Here is a 23,215-nt window from a genome sequence, read left to right as displayed (position 1 = left end):
TCATTTCACTTAACAAGCATTATTTAATAGGAACACTATAGTCATTATGTTTTATTAAATTTCAATTATTTTTACCTTCATATTAAATATGGCAGAGATGAGTCATTGAGAGTTGTATGATTCAATGATAGCAATAAACGAAAAAGTTTCAATAATGTTTCCAGCTATCATGAACTATATAAATTTAGGGTGAATAGAGATATTTGGAGTATTACATTGTATTTCAGTAAAGGAGTCACTTAACTTGGACATTTCATGTAAGCTACAAAGACCTCTAAACATTTAAGTTTGGCAGCAGAAATGTAACAAATTTAGGTACTTTTCTGTTCTTATTCTTTGATAACTCCACTAATACCATCTGAGCAAATACTGCAAATGCTGTGAGGTCTCTCGTGGCTCCAATGAACCGAGCATCGAAAATGAAGAGTATCCGCCTTTCCAACAGTGTTCACAGAGTTGCACTCCAGGCAGAAGAACGGATAGGTTTACTCGCCAGCCATGCAGGAAATGGAAAGTGGACTCTTGCCTGCGTGAGTGAGGTGAGGCGAGAAAAAGAGGCAAGTGGTTCAGCGGGTTTGGGCGGTGGCGGATGCGGAGTGCGAACTGTGGAGCCGGGCCAAGTGGAGCGATAGGCGGCCTTCATACCCGGGACTGAGACATGGGACTGTGCACCGTACAGCACGGGGCGGTGCCGGAGTCCAAGGTAGACCAGCGGGTGCCTGGCAATGCGGGATAAAACAAAAACGTTCCATTAGGCTATCACAAGAAAAAAGGACCTACTTTTGAAAAAGCATTTGGAAGAGATTGATGTACCAGTTTCATAGAACGAATCATTTGCAACTCTTATTATCTGATAACTTTTTGATTCTTGATTCTTCTTGATTCTTTCTTTATTCTTTATACTCGATTCTCGATTCTTTATTCTTTGTTCTTTATTCTTTATTCTTCATTCTTTAGTCTTTATACTTAATTCTTTATTTTCTATTCTTTATTCTTTATTTTCTATTCTCTATTCTTTATTATTTACTCTTGATTCTTAATTCTTGATACTCGAGTATTGCATATTTAATCATATTTTTTTAACAAACTTCACATTTTTTTTCAAATAAAATAAAATAAAAGCTCGCCAAGGTTCATTGTGCAAAGTTTTCAATAATGTCCATCATTTTTAAGAACTTACGATAGTAGAAGATTATATAAAGCTTTCTATTTGTGATACGTTCCATCAGGCCATCACAAGAAAAAAGGACCTACTTTTGAAAAAGCATTTGGAAGAGATTGATGTGCCAGTTTCATACGAAGGATGTAGCATTTGCAACATTTATTCCCTGATATCTCTGTATGATGCAAGATCCAGATATTTCGTTTTTGAGTTCATGATAGTATGTTTAATCATACTTTTTAATAAACTTCAACTTTGTTCAAATTCAAATTATAAAAATTGTGAGTAAAAGCTCGCCAAGTTGAGCCCCCTTCGTTTTTAAGAACTTTCGATAATAGAGAATTATATAAAGCTATCTATTTGTGATACGTGATACCAGACACCTTCATCTAAATATTTCTTTATACCTTGCTAGAGCTTTATTTTTGCCAATTCCAGAAAAAATTAATAATAATAATAATAAATCCTTATTGTGTTCACAATTTAAGCAAATTGTATACAATCGTCAATATACATGTATTAAAATTAATTAAACTTTATAAATCAATTTAAAAGCTTGTCATTTCATTCGTTAAAAAGTTTTCAGCTATACTGATTACAATTTAGAACAGAACTAAAGGACTTGACCAATTTATTTCAATTAACTTCAAGTTTAATCCCAGCGACTCATCATAAACTCTTCAACAGAGTAGAACACCCTCGGCACCAATAGGATTCTCAATCGAGTTTTGAATTTTTTAGGATCATTTATATTTTTTATCTCATCAGGGAGCTTATTTATGAACCTTACGGCAACCTCGGATGATAGACGTTCGAACGTGGCAGTTCTGTGATGTTGAATACGGAAGTTGTCCCGTCCTCTAATTCCGTATTGGTGAACGTCACTGCCTTGGACCAACTCACACTTGAATCGGCAGTACAGAGCAACCTCAAGGATATAGAGACAGGGTAAAGTCAACAATTCAAGCTCCCTGAAGGAATTTTTACATGAATCCCTGAATTTCAATTTTGAAATTATTCGGACCGTTTTTTTTTTTTATTCTAAATACTCTTTCAAATTTGTATTAAGAACAGCTGCCCCACAGTCTCAGCCCATATGTTATATGAGGATATACAAGGACCAAAACTTGGAGAGATTTTGTAAAGCATAAATGCCCGAAGAAACCTTTGAACAGATGCTTTGTATTTGATCGTCCCATGTCAGGCCTCGATCAAGGCACATCCCTAGAAACTTGGTAGAATCATTTTTCTCAAGGAGGACATCATCCACCATCACAAAAACGCAATCCTCGGGCTCATATTGCCGAAGGCAAAAATTTAACATATTTGATTTGGAACTGTTCGCTCTCAGGTTCAATGTTGAGAAATACTGAATGCATGAATTCAGTTCCAAAAAAGTATTGATTTCTAGTTGGTTCTTTGTTTTAGCTTTGAAACAGAGCGTTGTATCATCAGCGTATTGAACCTTTTTTTTTTTTTTTTTTTTTTTTTTTTTTTTTTTAAATTGGCGTGACTTTCGCTGTTTTCAGGGTGGAAGGAAAAATGCCTTGAGCGAAAGAAATGCTGATCACATTTTTCAGTGGAGTCAAAATGTGCTTAACGTTTGAGCACATAGACATGCCTTTAATGTCACATGAATGTTTTGGTTTGCATCTCTGTATCAGACGGGACACCCCCTCCTCACACACTGGAGACAGTGCCATGGAAGAGACCGATCCCATCAATGACACTTGGTTGGAGCATTTGAAAGATGGATTGGATAACGCAACCGACGAAAAAAAGCGTTGAGTTCACCTGCTACTTTTAATGGATCTGTAATTAATTCATTCTCTATTATGAGTTTTGGAATTTTAAAAAATTGAAATGAATTGAAAATTGATTCATTGGGCTGTGTCGTTAAATTTTTTATGATGCTCCAAGCAGTTTTGGAAAAATTTTCAAAACTTGATAGCTTCTTTTCGATTTTACGTGCTTTTGCTGTTTTTATTGCTTTTCGATAATTGGTCTCAAAATTTCTATAAAAAGCTTTGAATTGTTCGTTCTTTGTTTGCACGTAGATGGAATTGTAAAATTTCAAACGTTCACGTAATTTCAAGATATCTTGAGTCATCCACGAATTCTATTGTTTCTTTTTTAGCTCTCTAAGGTGTTTAAACGTGCAAGCTATGTTCAAAAGAAAAACAAAACGTTCGTGGAACGCGGTAAAAGCTTTATCAACATTTTCAATTTTATCTAAAAACGCCCATGATTCATTTTTTTTAAATGAATTCATAAGAGCGATGTTTTCCGAACTCAAGTCCCTTTTCATTTTAGATGAATGAGTTATAATTTTGGGCCTGAAATTACGAACATTACGAAGTGAGTAAAATTATGGAAATTTATTATTTATGGATTAGTACTATAAAACTGCAATCATTGATCTCATAAGCCGTTAGTAGGCTCTGAAATATAGGTGTGCAAATGTATCTTGTATTTGTTTGTGGACTTGTGTTTTAATATCATAACCAATTCATGGTTCTAGAAATGGGCCATTTTCAGTTTGATTTTAAATTATTGTAATGGTCGACTAAAACAGTCCATGCCTAAACAATCAAGATACAGTTTTTATATTTTAGGTTGAGTAAAAATTCAAAAAGGGGACTTATTATTATTTATTTATTTATATATACGACAAAGAGATACTGTCTCTAATGCTATTTTATTTGTAGTGTCAAAACTAAATATTTATTCAACCGGTTATCATATTTTAAAATAGTTTTATAATTTAGAAAAAGATCAATTTACTTTGCAGACCTTTTGTCTACTGAAGAACAAAATTAATATATTTACCTTGTAGAGAAATATAGTTCGGTCCATATGTTTAATAATTCGATTAATTATTACATATATGTGTTAACAAGGTGAAAATTAGTACTTATTCCTGTATTACGACCCAAGAATGTATTGCAATTTATGAAGAATATAAAGTTATTCCAATCCGGCAACATGTCTCGATTCAATCTCCGGTTTTCGTTTCTCTAGAATTGAGTAAAGTTGCACGCTGAACTGATTATTCTGACATTAAACTTCTGGCGTTAAAGCGGCTTTTTGTGTAATTTGAAAACGGATAATTCAAAAATTAATTAAAAGTATTTCAATTAAAAAAAGATTCGTCTGTGACAGAACTGTTATGTTATTATTTCTCCAGATAGTGTTTGAAAATCACACCACGATATTTTATTAGGTTACCTCCTAAAATCATAATGAAAGCAAATAACTTGCGAATGGTGAGAGGAAATTGAAAATTAGTTGAGCATTTATGAAGCCTATAACTCAAAATGCTGGACATATTTCAAGTCACTCTGTCTGTCATTTTGCATGAAATCTCGAGAACAAAGTTATCTATAGACTTCAAATTTTGTTGACCATGAAGTTTAATTATTTATATAGGTGACACCGAGTGTTGATGTTGTGAGTCACTCTAGGATTTGGCTGAACATTTTTAAATTTGTGATATTGGTAACCCTGAAAGCAACTTGAAATTTGTAAACAAAATGGGCCCATATGGCATGTAACATAGTAAAACATGTAGTCTAATGAAAAGAGCTACACGCTTCCTCAGCACAGCCTGTTATACGTGGTGTAGCGTATTCCTACCTGTTATAAAAGTGAAGATGTGCGATAAAAAATGTGCAACGTCGTAAAAATTGCATTGCGCGCAACCAACCCCTGAACATTACGATTAGGATAGAAACAAAGCAGTCGATTAATCAGTCAGCTGGTTGCGACAGAAGACCGAGCCAGGAGAATGTAGCAGGTGTGTCATGTGAGTGAGAGAGCGGTAGACGGTACGCTGGAGAACGGTACGCTAAGGGACGTCGTAAATATATAGCATTGTGCGCAACCAAACCCTGGACACTACGAACAGGATAGGAACAAAGCAGACGGTTAGTCAGTCAGCTGGTTGCGACAGAAGACAGAGCCAGGAGAATGTAGCAGGTGTGTCATGTGAGTGAGAGAGCGGTAGACGGTACGCTGGAGGACGGCTGACCCACTTCCAAGTCCTTGTCACGAAATTGCGTCTCTCAGCTATGCGCTACCTGCTTATAATGGAGTGGGCCAGGTTGAGTGGGCATGGCCTTGAGGTAGGAGACGGTGTTTTAGAATAGATCTCCATACGCTGAGGCCTGCACCAACTACTGGTGGACTTTAAACTTCCTCGAACTAGTTAGGCTGGCAGTGAAGGGTAAGAGGATATCGATTGGAAATAAAATACCAAATCCTCGCAAACAAAGCCCACCTAAAGTTCCTATTTCCAATTTGGTTTGTTCGAAAATTGTCAAACGTAAGGTGTCAAAAAATAAAATTAATTGACGTTTTCCATTTCATAAAAAAATTACTTTTTTCACCAGAACAGCTATTTTATATAGTAAAACTACAGTTAAAGATAAATAAAGTCATGTATAGATAATTAATACATGAAATTTGTCTCACAAAATTTAAGTTTGAACATTTCAACACAATGTTTTGTTGAATATATTTGAATTTATCTAGTCTCTTGAATGTTATACATTGATTGGATAATTAGAATTTTTAAAGAAGTAATAGACTTTTTAGCGTAATCCCTCCATCCATAATCTCTACTGTTCCTTAAGAACCGTAAAAATGTATAACAGTATAGTATAGCAGAAAAATTAAAACTATGGGTTGTTTGTAAAGCCCAGTGATTTTTAAAAGACAAGTTGGTAATAAAAAAAGAAATACTGTTAGTACCCCTTACTTAAAATACCAATCAGTTCGGAAATTTTGTTTCAAAAATGGTTGATTTACTCAATTTGTAACATGCCAAGCCAGAAACCACAACTTTCTATTTTAGAGCAGTGTGTAACTAAATTTTAAATACTCATTTAATTTCAATGAAATTGTCCTTGGTGCATCGTACCACAAAAGAATTAGCTTTTTGAATAGCTAACGATTTAACCCAGTAATCGTAGAAAACAATTCTAAAGAAAAGTGAACTCTCCTACGAATATATTTTTAAAATAATATAAAATTATATCTATTGAGAGAACATACAAACAAACTGTTACATCGAGTAAAAGAGATATCATTTGCGGTTTGGTTTAGTAGCACGGCTGTTGGAAGAACAAGTGGTACTATTATGGACAATATGTCTTCCAGAAACCGTGAAAGTTCGCGAAAGATTATCACAAAACATAAATTAGGTGGGTCGTGTCGGAATCCCTGCTGGGAGGTCAAGCAAAAATTACCCACCACTTTCGGAGTAAGAAATTATATTTATTTAACATAACATATTCTGGACTAGGACAGAACGTGCTGTCAATCTGACTTGCTCAGCGCATTGTCCTGGAGCCGAGAACCAAATGCATTGTACAAGTACACGACCTGGCTTTTCTTTAAATATATTAAAAAAAACCCCTAGGTATATTTTCTAATTTTTTAAAGGGAGAAATTTAACCTTAAAAATAAATCGATTTTCATTCGTCCTAATTTCAGTGATATCGAAAGGGTAAATTATATGAAAAAATTTTTTTGACTAGTTATATAACTAGTATCTCTAGTATAATATAACATTATTATTATGTATGTAACTAGTATACTTTATTATACTACTCTCAAATGCTTTGTTGTAAAAGTATGTTTGTTCGTTTTCAAGATCAATTACAAACATACATTCTCTGTGCTTGCTTGAAAGTAGTGGTGTAACTAGAACTAGGATTTGGGGGGATGAATATTATTGAAGAACATACCACAAGGGGTATGGAATAAATCTGAATTTGAATAGAGACCTTATTCAAATCAAAACATTTTCTCTCTCTCTCTCTCTCTCTCTCTCTCTCTCTCTCTCTCTCTCTCTCTCTCTCTCTCTCTCTCTCTCTCCCTCTCTCCCCTCCCTATATCCACCTCTCTCTCCCTCCTCCCTCTCTCTCGCTCATTCTCTATCTCCCTCTCTCCATCTCTCTCTCTCAATTTACAATCGAGTATTCATGGTCCATTGCACTAGGTTCGTGCTAGTTTGTCGTCCTTGACACTCTAAGCTGTTACTTTGACTTATTTATGTAACAATACTGATTTACAATTTGGAGATAGTTCAACTATCAAAAGTACTATTTTTGCTGCAAATACAAAGTTTTAACCATGAAACGCATCGTACGTAAATTTAACAGCGTTTGTTGGCGATGTTTTATTGTGATGGATTGTAAGTTATTTTACTTTACTAACTATGACGTAATGGGTTAGATTGTAAAACCTAGAGATAACTTTTATGTTCTTAACCCGTGGATATTTCCGTTATATATTTCTTCATTTCTTAAATATTTTCACCATTTTTGACGAATAGCCCTGAATTAATATAGATGGTTCGGTGACTAGGTACATTCTGGCCTTAAATCATAATTTATAAAATAACCACATTGATAAGAATAAAAAATAATATAATAACAGTAGAATAATTTACAGCGCAAAGTACAATGCATTTAACATTAACAACATAACGTAACAATTAAATAACGACTAACAAATAATTTTTGATGTATTACTTTATTTACTCTGTTTCAATTTTATACTGTATCTTATTTGGGGGGGAAAACCTGACGAAACTTGCTGTTAAGTCGTGTATTTGTTATCCGACTTAAACACGCAAATAATTTGTCTTTTTGATCAATTATATACAATAGGTTACTTTTTGTTACTTCTTTGTAGTGATATTACTTATTAATTTATTTTAGTTTAAATTGTCTCCATTTTAAAATTTAAGATTCAAATTTGAATAAACTTTTTTATTAACAGATTCGTTCTAGGTAAAACATTTGCTAAAGTTTGTTAAAAGTTTGCTAATTAATTATTTTTTTAAGAAAAACACGCAGACATACCTGTACAGATGTTAAACGAAAGGACCATTCAATGCGTTTAGTTTATTTGTCCTCCTTATCCATGGAACAATATCTAAGTTTTGGTAGTGTCGATCGCCAAGAGGTCTGAGACGTCGGACTTTGGATCTGAGATAGCGCAGGATCAAACAAACCATATCTGTACCTTAACACTGCTATCAGTGCCATCGTCCTTCTAATGTACCGAGTCTGTCTCTTATTCTGCTTGATAAGAACCTCGCACATGGCAGCAGGCCCATGGAGATTGGTAAAATAAGGCTTAAAAGAAATCGCCCTTTGTTTAAAATAAATTATTAAAACACTGTAGTAAACGAAATGGCATGGACAACATTAAAACATTATTTACCAATTAAGGGCTTGAACTGTTTTGTCTGTTTGTTGCAGAAGCAAAGCTTATTCTCAGGAACTACACTTTTTCAGTATTTGGTGATCTCTACCATCAGCTACATGTAAACCTGAGGCTGTAACCTGCCAGTCTCAATTCCACAATCGTGCTTGTGGTGCGCTGAGCACGGTGCCGCAGCCTCACTGAGGCCGTATCCTTGGAGTCACGACAATGTGCTGTATTTACCGTTAATGTGGTGCGCATGAGTGGGCTGAGTGGTAATGTCACTGGGCCACCTTCACACCGACGAAAGGAATTCAGCAGACACCAGGAAGATCAGATCTTGGCGTTTGTTGCAACTCATTGACTGTCCAATCAGGAAAAACCTTGCCCTTGGCGATCGACAAGTTCTCCGAGTGTAATAATAATAGGCTAGTTTGTTCACAATAGAAATGCCTTTTCTTGTGTCTCCTTTAAATATAGCTCACACTAAATATCGAGAGAGTCTGGCATCAATTCGATGTATTAGTGAATATTTAGGAGCCACAGCAACTTCTTCTGAAACCTTATACACGCTTGGGTATTTCCAAGCAACCAATACAACATGGTAAACCTCATAATAAATGTCATGTTAAGGTCCTCGAAAATGTAATATATTTTAGTATACGTAAGGCGTATAGGGACGATTAGAATACGATAAAAAATAAGACCGGAATCACGATTTAACTAAGGTAAACATTTATCTTGCAAGAGATTTTCATGCTGAAGAGTGGAAATCATCGCAGACCGCACTGAAAGTTCTAATGCTACAAAGAATATCGCTAACAACGAAATTTTGAACATTTGCTTCGATGTGTGCTACGATAAAAGAACATTACTTTTCGAGAATTGGAATAAGCCCTCTTCTTTAGGTGCCAACAAATCTTTAAGCGTAAGACTAAACAAGCAAAATATTTAAAAATAATCAACTGACTAAAATATAACTTACAACAAAACAGATTGCACAACAATCATGTATATATTATATAACTGTATATCCAGAGCAGTCAGCATAATCATTCCAATGCGATTACACAACACTCGTGCACTGACACTCACTATCGCACGCACCAGAGTAGTTGAGAGCCTGATATACTTTAAGTACAACTTATTATGTTATCAGTAAAGTTGGAATTTGTCAATTTCATCGCTATACTTGTCTGCTTTACCATTATTTCTTAAGGACTTAGAAACATAAATTAGAGAATAGATTCCAATAGTTAAAACGTAGTTTTATAATTTTGTACTACAACACACACTATTGGAAAAATTTCCAATATCTTGATATGCTTTGAAAACATCCATCGTTAATAATAAAATGTGATCACAGTATTAATTACGGGTTTCATGCAGTAACATCTCGATTGAGAAGGACGGCTTGTATGTAAAACTTTAGTTCAAATACAATAGTGGAGTGTTTGTAGTATACAGAAGTAAAATAAAAACACGGATATGTCATGCTCTAATTAGAGGAATTAAGGCTATCGTGGAAATATGCATGTAATGAATAAATAAGGCTTAATAACTTTACTAGTTAAATCGTTTGAATCTTAACACTCAATTATAAAATGGCAAGCAATGCTTTAATGCTTTCAAGTTGAGTCCGAAAACGGTGAGTGAGTTCTCTAGTGTCCTCATAAATTGTAGTGTTCTAGAATTCAATTTACAATGCAGTTCTCTCGCATCACTACTCATGGAAATCGTTACACGCATCATGAACTAAAGATAATATATAAACAGAGACAGCTGATTGATACTAGTTCCAAAACTAATCGGAACCTTGGGCATTCGCAATTAACACCGTAAAAATAAAGGAAGTGACCATACTAATTTACTGATATAATTTTTTTTTTTTTTAACTCTGTTAAAATTGATTTTTACAAAAAAAAAAACAGTTAAAAAACAAAAAACTATTTAAAAATCAATTTGTGATTTTGTATCATTCATACTGAACCAAAGTCTTCTAGTTTAATTATGGGAAAACGATTAATTTTGTTTATTTTGTTACTCGTTTTAACATTATTTTTTTTAAGATGATGTCATGCCAAACCCCTTTTTAGAAATGTTCTTATTTCATGAGCTTATGGGCTGTGGACAGCTCGGGGATCTATTAAACAGAACAAGGAGGAGAGTCGGTTCAGTAGAAAGGTCGATTGTACTGGTAAAAGCGCAATGACACAGATAGTATTTGAATTTGCGCACTATTAATGACGCAGATCAAAGTCCGACGCCTGCGTAGTGCGTCATTGTTAGAAAATATCGTAGTGCGTTTGTACGATATTTTCTAAGGCACTCTCCCTTTTGGTGATGAGCAGTTTCCACCAGCTTAAATATTCATGGTCACTTCTGTTAGAATCATCAAAGATCAGATAAAAGTTTTAAGAAAATACAACTTTTTATATCAACACTGTTATCTTAGAAATGACCATTTCCTTTCTTCCACCATAAATAGTGTTCTCGGATAAACCTGTTAATGAACTATAAGTGCAGATGACCGACTCAAATCAGTAGAGATACCGACGAGCTACTGTTACCAGGAACTAGAATCGTACCATTTCTTTCGACTTCCTCGACCATTACCAGAAGAACTTCCCGTTACTGTAAAAGCGGCGACATAACGCGCGTTAGGCAACTATCTCCATGTTCCATAGTCCAGTGGTTCCTGGAGCTCCGTGACCGGTGCCGCTCCAGTAGTCTTGGCCCGCGATTGTTCCAGCTCCAGCGATCTTCACTGGATAACTGTGATTTACTTTGCTCACTTCACGCCTCGTGCTGGGCTCAGACGTGACAGAGTTGTGACACTCCGCTCCTTTCAGTAATAAGTCAAAACAAGATCTAATCATCTCCAAAGCCTTTTCTTCTGGAGAAGCTATTATCCGTTTTTCTTAGAACTCGTCTCCTTTTTATTTGCCCAAGCCACAACCCTATTGATAATTTAGGTATTCGAGTTGTTTTCAATGTATAGACCTCCCTCCATTCATCAAAGCTTGCGCTGAGCTGTTGTCATTGGTTCAAAATTCACGGATCACAATTTTTAGAGCATTCATTGGCAATGGTTTATTAGCACTTAAAAGTGGATGCCATGTTTATTTTTTTTAAGCAATATAAATAGTTTTACTGTCATAAAATCATGGATTCGAGAAGATTTTTTTTCCCACCACTGGTGAATTATATTTCCATCTCGTAACTCCACTTCCTATCATGTTCACCGACCATTACAGCTGCTCATGGTGGACTACCGTTTTATATGACCACCTGAGAACAATTCATTGCTGCGATACCTTGTGTTGTGATCAGTTATTTGTCTTCAGCGTGTCCTTTTTTATTTAATAGTTATTATTATTCATTGGTTTTAAGTTATTTTTTAACTAAATGCAAGCTCCGTTCCTTTTTCAAAACATGCTGTGCTGTAGGTTTTAGAGTGTTCTTTAGCATTTATATTCCAAATTTAAACAAATCCAGATTCAAAGTATTATTTTTAAATCTTTTATGATAGGTCAGCCAACCATCGAGGTTTATACCAGTGTCAAAAATAGGATTGGAATTTCTGAGGATATTCTTTTCCAAAATACTACTATTAAAATGGTTTGTTGTAGGTCATAATTTAATTGCGTAAGGGTAGTCTTACTTATCAAAAGAAAAGTAAAGTAAAGAAGTCTTATTTACCAGGCGAAGTTAGAGCTAAGAAGCCCTCTCTAACACTTAACCTGGGGATCAAGGATATAAAGGGGACTCCCGAACCACCACCAACAGCCGGGCAGGCGGGCTGCTTAAAAGGACCGGATCGCTCAGCGGTCACCCATCCAAGCCACAGCCACGCTCGACGTTGCTTGATCCGGTTATCTTGCAACGGATCTGGTGAAATGATGATTGAATAGTATGTTATTTTACACAAATAATTTGACTTTTTCTCGTCAGTCATGGACTAAACATTTACAAAATACTTCGATTTCTTGGCCAAAGTAAGTGCCTACAACTGCAATTTAGGAATGATAAACATGTATTTACGCTCTTTTAATACATGTCTTGAACATGTAAGATTTACAAGATATAGAAGAGTAGTTAATTTGAGTATAAATATATTCATTATTCGAAAAGTATCGTCCATTCAAATATTCGGATTTTTGAACAATCATTCAAATACTTTATTAAATTGTGTTTTTATTCCAAATAATAATAGAGATGTTAAACAAATTATTTTATTCAAAATCTAATTGTGACATGCGGGTTACCTTAAGAAGAAAGAAAATGTACAATTATCTCTTGTTGGTTTAGTTTAATAAATCTAGTTAATACATTCCTAATGTACTTCACGAATCATACATCATTGTATCATTGTAATTTATATTGAATGGTTATTTGTAACTCCAAGACAAATATTTGAATTAACTATGGATGAGCTGTAATCGTTCGAATGATTTTTCGGTTGAGGCAGTTTTGTGGTAAGTTCAATTTAATTAATGAAACTTACAAGCACCACTTTTTAGTTCGTAAATTAAATGTATGCCTTGCCACGTTGCTGTCAATTAGAGTACAAGAACTAAAAAATATATATCTGATGGTTGGGCCTAAAATATCCAATGTTCTATGGAATGAGGCCTACGATATTTTTACTTTATAAAACTTTAAGATTTTACTTCCCTTCGCAATATGTAGACTCACAAACCCGGGCGTCGGCGTCTTGGCACGAGACATTGAAGCTGTAGTCTAAGAAGGGTTATTTCTAGTCGGTAATTACTAGAAGAGGAGTAGAAGTTATGAAAGTGGTAGCCATCTACTCAAATAATACGTGAGCTCGCCTAAAACAAATTCGCGACGGTATTAGCCATTTAATGAGACAAACAACTTATCAGAAGGACGAACGCCACAACTTGTATCCATCTCAATCAAGCAAATGAAAGATCTTCAAGGGTAAGTTCCTTTACTATTTACAACTTTACTTTACGTTACATTCATTTTTATATGTTTGGCATCAAAGGGATAATTTAATAATACGAAAATATAAATTTTACTTACGGACATAGCGCGCGAGGTGAAATCGGTCACGTAGTTGGGCTGCTACGAAGGGTTACAATAAAAATATTCATACGCGTGCCAATTAGGTAGTTTAGTCCGTCGATAATTTAGTTCCGGAACATTGGATAAAAAAAAAAAATTATTAAGTTGTGCTGGCTAACTAGGATGTGAAATGTTGCATTTTAATGAAATTATTCGAATGCGATAAACACTCGTTATTTGAATTATACAATATATTTCATTATCTCAGCACTATCGCGCTGTTGTTTTGGGTGTCGGTCCGTATTGGTTACCACGTAGTGATCTTTGTGTTGAACTATGTCCTAAACACGAGGTACAGAAATACCGTCGCCTCAATAATCTCGTATGGCATAATCCGACCATGCTCTGCCAATCCAACCAGAAGACTGAAGATCAATGCTCCACTAGAATTATGCTTGAATGGTTGCTTTAAATTATCATATATAAGTAATTCAATATTCATTCCTATTGTGGCTATTTATCTAGGAGCCCAGTGCCTGCTTTTTTTTCTATATGTGTATTTTTTCAGCTATATGGAATCGATTGTCAGCGGCACTAGTTTTTGGGGTAGGTTCAAATGGGAGGGTAAAGTAAAAAATCTCAAAACATATTTTTATTAGCTTTTAAAAACCAACTATTCAACTCACCAATAACAGTTATATCCACTTTCGGGTAATTCGATAACGAAAACAGAAAGTCTCCACTTTAAGGGTCTGTGTATGGTTAGCTGAGGCTGATGTAACATTCATTTACATGTTTAACGATTTTAAGAGTGTGTTTAAGAGTAATAAAAATATATTCTAATAATAAATTTATCGTTTTTTTATTTTTAACCCTTTTAATGCCACCCCTTTTTGACCTCCTCCAAAATTAGTGCGGTTGACTATCGATTTTGTTTTCTAGCAAATTCACTATAGATTTCATGTATAACCAGGTTGTGTTGTTATAATAATGTATAAATTAATTATGAATTCACATGTTTCTTTTTTATCTTTGACGGTCAAGTCATCGTGCGAACAAAAACAAAGTATGATATTTCAACCCTTGTAGATTATTTTGCATGTGTTTCAGGGGGATTAAAGACCAACACTAATCTAGTTGCTCTGTAAGCTATTAAATGCCGAGAATAATTTTAAATACTTTCCTTTGAATTAATAAAAGCCTAGATGAGTACTAGTGAAATTTTCGATTATCATTCAATCTGGTTTATGTATTTAAAATCCTGAAATACTTGCCGCCTTTCATGTGCTTGAATATTTCTTGTATAGTGTAATTTCTATAAACCTCGTCTGTAGGATATTGATGCTGCAAAATCAAAAAATTATTATAATAATATTAGTAATTGGTGAAAATTAAAAACATCAGGAATGAGTTAGTGAAAAACAGAGTAATCTGGCTTTTGTGTCAACTGTATCTTGATATTTTCAATTTTTTCTGCTTTCTGACATCGCTTAGAAAATAGTTAACGACACTATTTAAAGATTTTTGTTTCTAATTTGTGATTCGTGGCGTACAATCCAAAGTCTGATAGTCAATGTTTCATATACGTGACCACTTTTTGTGAAATTCACAGTGAAATTTCTCCTAAGAAGGGAAATCGACTCGTCAGCCGTATTAATTTTATTGTGGGTTGAAATGGAAGGGTAATGAAAGATTGAATAAACAAAACAAATTTTTCAGATCACATTTTTAGCTTGCTGTACTTAAAAACAAACGTTCGTACATGTAAATAAATGTTCACGTATATCATAGTAATTCAATGACATAAAGAGACTTGTTGAATGTTGAAAAAGAGGGTCACCGTTTTTAATCAAATTTTCATATAATTGTCAATGTGATTTTAATTTTTATTTCATTTTCTGACGGTTGTTTTGAGAGCGTCATCTAAAATATAAAATTTATCGTTTGAAATTTTATCCCTTTCAATACCCTATAACTTTGAAACCCTCATAAAAACTACCGCGGCTGACGATTAAGTTTATCCTTCAAGAAATCCTTCCATCGATTTACCAATTATCTAAATTGTGTGTATAAAAATGTAAAATCGGCTCTAGGTTCCCGCACTAAAAATTTGTATTATGGTTATATTGTAAAAAATATATAATTTAACTTAGTATGTTTAGTGTATATTCTTAATAGTTGCTCCATTTTGTTACAGACATCAAAACTAACCGAGTGCTTCCGGGTATGTGTATATATTGATTATTTTTTTAACGCTTTGGTAACACTGTTTAACTATGTATTGCATAACTATGAAAACAAGTATATAAAGCCATAAAAAATAACTTTATAAACCCTAATTTTATCACTGTTATAGATTTAACATAAATTAAAAAGTTTATTATAATTATTAATATTTCAAACTAAATAACTTAAACTCAAAGACTTTTCCTTAACTAACACAACCTTGCTTATACAATTGCTTTTGAAAGAATTAATTGCTTACTAATGTGTTGAAATGGAACTAACACTAACAATTTTACGCTTTTAATTAATCATAAAAAGCTATGAAAGGTATAGAGATTTAATAATTTTGTTGCTCAGAATAAACATTCTTAAACAACTAAAATAAATTTAAAACATTACCATATTCTCTTTGATTACTATACTGTTTTATAATTACACTTACAAATGAGCAACGTTTAATTAACACAATTTTAACATAGTAAGTTTAATGTGAATCCTGTTAATGTTCTGATATTAAAGTTTGAATACTTTAAACAAAACTAAAAATATGACTTTTGCTTGAAAAGTTTATTTTACGAATACAGGGAAAAAGACTAAAATATCTGTAAAATATTCTTTTAAACGGGCTTCCAATATTTTAATAGGCCCATTGCCCGAAAACAAATTAATAACATGAGTTTTTGTAACATTTGGCTGTTATTATGTAAAGTCCCACACTTTCGTTCTTCGTGCTTCTTTTTGGAAAAGTAAAAAACAAGATAGGAGTACGCCATGCATATCGGGTAGCGTGCTTCGCTTTTTTCATTCTCGAGTGGTCCTGGGAGCAGAAGAAATGTTTACTGCTCTTCCTCGGCAGACAAAAAAGAAATTGTGTCAACCTACTCTGTGATAGTTTTCGATTGGGATCAGGCATTTGCATATTTTCCTTGACTGGACATAGATCATAATAGAACTCATTCTTGTCTAAGAAGAAGTGAAGTTTCAGGCAAAATGTAAGGCCTAAAGATGAAATATTTCACGAGATATATTGTGGATAGTTAGTTTGACGAAACATCATAAATCTTTATCGCCATGGTCACCCGTAGGCCTAATGTAAATATTTTTGCTAATGCTCAGCCAAATCCCATTAAATAGCATACACCATCATCTAACTTGATGTTGCCCATATAGAAATAAAAATTTGTCTAACATTTCAAACCTGTAATCCAATTTTTTCTCGAGATATCGTGCGGACAGACAGACAGGTATAAAGACAGACAAACAAATTTTCCAATCCAAGTTCGCTAACGCTCAGGCTACATAAATACAACCACTTTTTAAAATATCATCGTTCAAACAAGGCTTCGACTACTAAGAGAACATTATACAATTTATAGTTTTTGCTGAAATTTAGATAACGATGAAAGTCGGTTATTACGGCATGTTAAAACGCATCCAATCTATTATAATCCCTCATACGATTACGGGATGAAAACCACTCAACAGCATTAATGCCGCGGGACCAAATAGCCGCATATGAATTGCCACATTCTCCCCTATCCACCGCAAATTGAGTGCTCAATGCCTCATTGAATTCTTAATGCCTCACTGATCACAATCGATTATCGATATTTGCTCCACATCTCGCGGCTGACATACGGACCACATTGTTCCTGTTATTGACCAACCGACCAGCTGCCACTCAACCAACCGGTTGCAGAGAAAGTCGCAGTTCAGCTGCACCGTACAGGTCTGGTCGCGAGCGGCTAAGATAGTATCAGGTCTCGCGGTATCGCGGCTCCGCCTTATATAACCCTTGTATACGACTTCCTACCTTAGAATCGTGCTGAAAGTGTATCACATGTGAACACTTCGTACAGAGTGGTGGAGGTGAGCTGCACTGTACAAGTCTGGTCGCGAGCGGCTAAGATATTATCAAGTTTCGCGGTATCACGGCCCCGCCTTATATAACCCTTGTATACGACTTCCTACCTTAGAATCGTGCTGAAAGTGTATCACATGTGAACACTTCGTACAGAGATGGTGGAGGTGAGCTGCACTGTACAAGTCTGGTCGCGAGCGGCTAAGATATTATCAAGTTTCGCGGTATCACGGCCCCGCCTTATATAACCCTTGTATACGACTTCCTACCTTAGAATCGTGCTGAAAGTGTATCACATGTGAACACTTCGTACAGAGATTGGTGGAGGTGAGCTGCACTGTACAAGTCTGGTCGCGAGCGGCTAAGATAGTATCAAGGTCTCGCGGTATCACGGCCCCGCCTTATATAACCCTTGTATACGACTTCCTACCTTAGAATCGTGCTGAAAGTGTATCACATGTGAACACTTCGTATAGAATTGGCACATGTGAGCTGCACTGTACAGTTCTAGTCATGAGCGATTCAGATAATATCAGGTCTCGCGGTATCACGGCCCCGCCTTATATAACCCTTGTATACGACTTCCTACCTTAGAATCGTGCTGAAAGTGTATCACATGTGAACACTTCGTACAGAGTTGGTGGAGGTGAGCTGCACTGTACAAGTCTGGTCGCGAGCGGCTAAGATAGTATCAAGTCTCGCGGTATCACGGCCCCGCCTTATATAACCCTTGTATACGACTTCCTACCTTAGAATCGTGCTGAAAGTGTATCACATGTGAACACTTCGTACAGAGATGGTGGAGGTGAGCTGCACTGTACAAGTCTGGTCGCGAGCGGCTAAGATAATATCAGCAAGTTCGTGCTGACACATGTGAACACTTCGTACAGAATTGGCACATGTGAGCTGCACTGTACAGCCCGATTCAGATAATATCAGGTCTCGCGGTATCATTATATAACCCTTGTATACGACTTCCTACCTTAGAATAGTGCTGACACATGTGAACACTTCGTACAGAGTTGGTGGAGGTGAGCTGCACTGTACAAGTCAGCGGCTAAGATAGTAGCGGTATCACGTATTGTATACGACTTCCTACCTTAGAATCGTGCTGAAAGTGTATCACATGTGAACACTTCGTACAGAATTGGCACATGTGAGCTGCACTGTACAGTTCTAGTCATGAGCGATTCAGATAATATCAGGTCTCGCGGTATCACGGCCCCGCCTTATATAACCCTTGTATACGACTTCCTACCTTAGAATAGTGCTGAAAGTGTATCACATGTGAACACTTCGTACAGAGTTGGTGGAGGTGAGCTGCACTGTACAAGTCTGGTCGCGAGCGGCTAAGATAGTATCAGGTCTCGCGGTATCATGGCCCCGCCTTATATAACCCTTGTATACGACTTCCTACCTTAGAATCGTGCTGAAAGTGTATCACATGTGAACACTTCGTACAGAGTTGGTGGCACATGTGAGCTGCACTGTACAGTCTGGTCGCGAGCGGCTATTCAGATAGTATCAGGTCTCGCGGTATCACGGCCCCGCCTTATATAACCCTTGTATACGACTTCCTACCTTAGAATCGTGCTGAAAGTGTATCACATGTGAACACTTCGTACAGAGTTGGTGGAGGTGAGCTGCACTGTACAAGTCTGGTCGCGAGCGGCTAAGATAGTATCAGGTCTCGCGGTATCACGGCCCCGCCTTATATAACCCTTGTGTACGACTACGACTTCCTACCTTAGTCTCGTGCAGAAAGTGTATCACATGTGAACACTTCGTACAAAGATGGTGCATGTGAGCTGCAGCGTACAGTTCTAGTTATGAGCAGCTCTCAGGTATTATCAGGTCTCGTGTATCACGGCCCCACCTTATATAACTCAGATATACGACTTCTCACCTACCTCAGAGTCGAGGTGGAACTGTATCGAATGTGAAGGGGTAATCCTTAACACATATTGTTGGTAGCGTATCATTAGCGTATTCTTACGTTTTGGAATGAACACCTGTGATTATTTAAAAATCAATATTGTATTATATCACTACCTTAAACAATTCCCGATTTAGAGTACTATTCATACATCCATTCAACACTAAAATAATTACTTATTTTAAGATTTTCTATTCATAGATATTACACAAAGCAGTAAATGTTAGTCATGATCGTAAAATTTCGTATTTTTATACCGCATTTTACGGCGTGGGATCCAAACTTATAAATTACGTATAATTGCCTAACCAGCACTTTAGGGCTTAGTGATGAACTATGATTTAAATCTTACTGTAACTAAAGAATTAAGTGGTATTAAAGTCTCAACACAAAAAGCAGTGTGTGTTTAAGTGGTGCTTTATATTTCAAAACTGATCAACACAACGGCTACCATATTATAAATCTAATGCATTATAGATAAAAGCTCTTGTTATCTTCGTCTGATTTACATACATTTAATCCACGGAATTTATATAATATCTTATTGATGACATAAAATGAAATATATAATCTTAGATCTTTTAATAAATATCGTATACATACTATAGCACCCACTCATATATATACTACATTATTCGATGGCTGACCAGATCAAAATTATTATCGTTAATCAACAACCACTAAAAGTAGTAACAATCTAATCATTCCAGAAGCAGAATTTGAGTAGAAGGTCCAAGTATATCTCTTGAGGTTCAATGGCTCTCAGATTCATTGAATACTCTGAAGAACAATAGAAGAAGCCATTAAAGGAAACATATTCCAAGTGCCGGTCCTGAACAATGAACGATCACAACAAGAGGCACTTCTCGACCAGTTCCCACATTATACACTCCTTCTATGGCCACTCAGACTGGGGATGATCCACTAGAAACGTTGCTAATTGTCCCAAGTTATCTCTAGATATAGAGAGAGCTGAACTAGTGAGTGTAATTGTTCCGCAACTCTTCAACCGGAACCGACTCACCTGTTGACCTTCTTTACTTGCCCCATTACCTAGACGGCGTCTGTATATGTGTCAGATGCTCCAAAGGCTTATATTAAGGATACCGATCTCGCGATTTCTATATGGGTCAAGTGGTGTAAAATTCAGTCCTCTAAGGATTCTAACGTAACATATGTTTGTTTTACCTTAAACTGTTCTTAGGATATCTTGACGAGATGCCAATATTCGGTTTCAATAAAGGTTAGAAAAACAGTGCCAAGGAATTAAGAAGAACGTGAGTTAATAAGATCCGGTCTCACCCTTAATTCACTTCCATGTCTTCCAAGATCGTTTGGCGTTCCCTATACGGCTTCCCATATTGGCTTAGTTGACTGAAATCTCAGTTGGATCAGAAGTCCAACATGAGGAGGGTTTCACTTCCATTTTTTCCAAGATTCCTTTTATAAGAATGGTTGATTTTTTTAACTTAAAGACAAGCATCAAAACGACTCTTGTTTTCATTGTAATTTCGGTTGTAATTTCCTTGATAGTACGGGATGACTTTTTCTTTCATTCTATGTTAATTCATGTACGTTATTTATCCTTATTTTCATACAATACCTGCCAAAATTCTATTTTGAGACTTACCCAATTAAAAGGGGGTTATTTTGGGATCTTATCCAAAATAGATATATTATGTAACAAGTGACTGCCCTGTGTTGTTTATGGCATTTATATTGTTGTTTGGTAGAAAAATGATACTTTACTTGGTCATATGTGGACACTCATGGTTTTAGGTCTTTAACATATAATGTAATTTTCCATTTTTACGTTCCATAAACGTTATTTAACTACATTACAGGTGTTTTACTATATTACGATTTTATCTCCTGTATCATTCTAGATCAGTCTACTATCATTTTTCATTTAGTGTTTACTTAATCGGCCCAACCCTCACTCTTCTATTTCATTTTAGAGTGGATATCCAGAGTGAGGGACCGAAGCATAAATATGTAGGTATCAGCACAATCCGTCTAGTTTAGCCAACTTCATTCAGTCTTTTGGGGTAGGACAGACTAAGTTTCAAAAACGTTCACTTCTTCTTTTTAAAGTACTCAAACAAATTATATGTTCGATACTTTGATATTTACATATTAATTAACTCAATAGTGGTATTATCTGAACTACAGTGCAAAACTATACGTAATACTCAATACTTTCTATAGTAAGTCTTATAGTATTGATGTTTTTGCATCAAACAGAAAGGCGCTACGTACGTCGCATATTACTGCCAGTTCATTTGTTAAGGTCGTATAATTGTATCGTCTGTCAGTAGACAGGAGTAGTCCCTCTTTGCGATAACTCTTAATAAAATACTTTTGATTGTACGTGGATACTTTTTAATCCAAGGAAGAACTCTATTGACTATGGAGTTAGAGGGTCAAATGGAAGCAAGATACAGTAAATTTAGGTTTTTACTCACTTAGGACAAGAAAATGAAGACAATCCTTATTGAAATTAGTCCTAAAAGGAACTAAGCCCTTCTTCCAGAGTGACCGGATATTCAGGACGGGTAAGATTTGGATTTGGGCCGCCTCCTCTCAAGATCCCATTAGGAGAGATAGCGTGCACTATCTCAATCATGTCTTTAACATGAAGGGAGCTCCACCAACCCCAACAGTCTCCTCCACATTACAATAGACCTATTGACCAGTTCTTTTTAGCCAGCGTGTACATCGACTTTACAATCGGTTTTAGTTCTTTCCAGTATAGGTTCTACCTGCAGGTATAAACTAACCAAATGTGTACTCTCTTGGTGTACAGAAGTTAGGTTGGTCAGGGCATATAACCACAACAACCTCATAAGTTCTTATGTTCCTTTCATGAATACAACCTAATACGTTCCACAAATTATAACCACAGGTAAAAATCACAGGTAATCTTTTAAAATATTATCTGATATTTCATACTCTGGTAATTATTCTTCCATAAGGAAACGTAACATTATTTTATAATTCATTTTGGTGTCAAAATCAGCTATTTGAACATAGAAGTATCAAAAAAGTAATGGGATCGCACTGATGTGTTCAAATTACTTATACAGGAAAATACATATTTACGTAGGGAAATATTTGTTTGCATAGGGAAATTTATTTCTGGAGAGGAAAAATCAGCTGACTAACCTACAAGTCAAACGATGACTTTCGCAGACCTCAGCTATAGAAAAGGAAATTGAGGTTGTCATCATCAATTTTCGCTAATCCAAGAAAAAATTACAGTTCGGTAAAGACTTTCATTGCATTCAGTCGGTTCCTTCGATACCCATTGTATCGTTATTTATACTGCGTTGATACATTTATTGTGATTGAGAATGCCTTCAAATTTGGACGATTACAACTTTTTCTTCTAGCTTAGGTCATCGGTTACAAAGAATTCACACTAGGGGGTTGGAAAGTTAAGTGAACACCCAAAAAAGGAAGAGTTAGTGGTCTCTAACGCTATGATACCCCGTTGTATCGTTATTAGTTCTGCGTTGATACATTTATTGTGATTGAGAATGCCTTCAAATTTAACGATTCCAACTTTTTCTTCTAGCTTAGGTCATCGGTTGCAAAGAATTCACACTAGGTGGTTGAAAAGTTAAGTGAACACCCAAAAAAGGAAGAGTTAGTGGTCTCTAACGCTATGATACCCCGTTGTATCGTTATTAGTTCTGCGTTGATACATTTATTGTGATTCTGTATGCCTTTCAAATTTGACGATTCCAACTTTTGCTTCTAGTTTAGGTCATCTGTT

The 23,215-nt window shown here is 35.5% G+C and overlaps 1 protein-coding gene across 2 annotated transcripts in view; it reads left to right on the top strand.

The window, feature by feature from the left end:
* Positions 1-23,215, top strand: part of LOC124367624 (atrial natriuretic peptide-converting enzyme) — a 141,207-nt gene that overhangs the window by 32,786 nt on the left and 85,206 nt on the right. Inside the window, exon 2 of one of the 2 annotated variants that reach the window (XM_046824594.1) lies at positions 15,612-15,638. The exons of the other annotated variant lie outside the window; for it this stretch is intronic. Coding sequence (XP_046680550.1) covers positions 15,612-15,638 — 27 coding nt within the window. The remainder of the gene's footprint in view (positions 1-15,611; positions 15,639-23,215) is intronic. 2 annotated transcript variants of the gene reach the window in all.

The sequence above is a fragment of the Homalodisca vitripennis genome, chromosome 8 (genome assembly GCF_021130785.1).
Source record: "Homalodisca vitripennis isolate AUS2020 chromosome 8, UT_GWSS_2.1, whole genome shotgun sequence".
NCBI classification, from domain to species: Eukaryota; Metazoa; Arthropoda; class Insecta; order Hemiptera; family Cicadellidae; genus Homalodisca; species Homalodisca vitripennis.
This window is presented reverse-complemented; position numbering and strand designations above follow the sequence as displayed.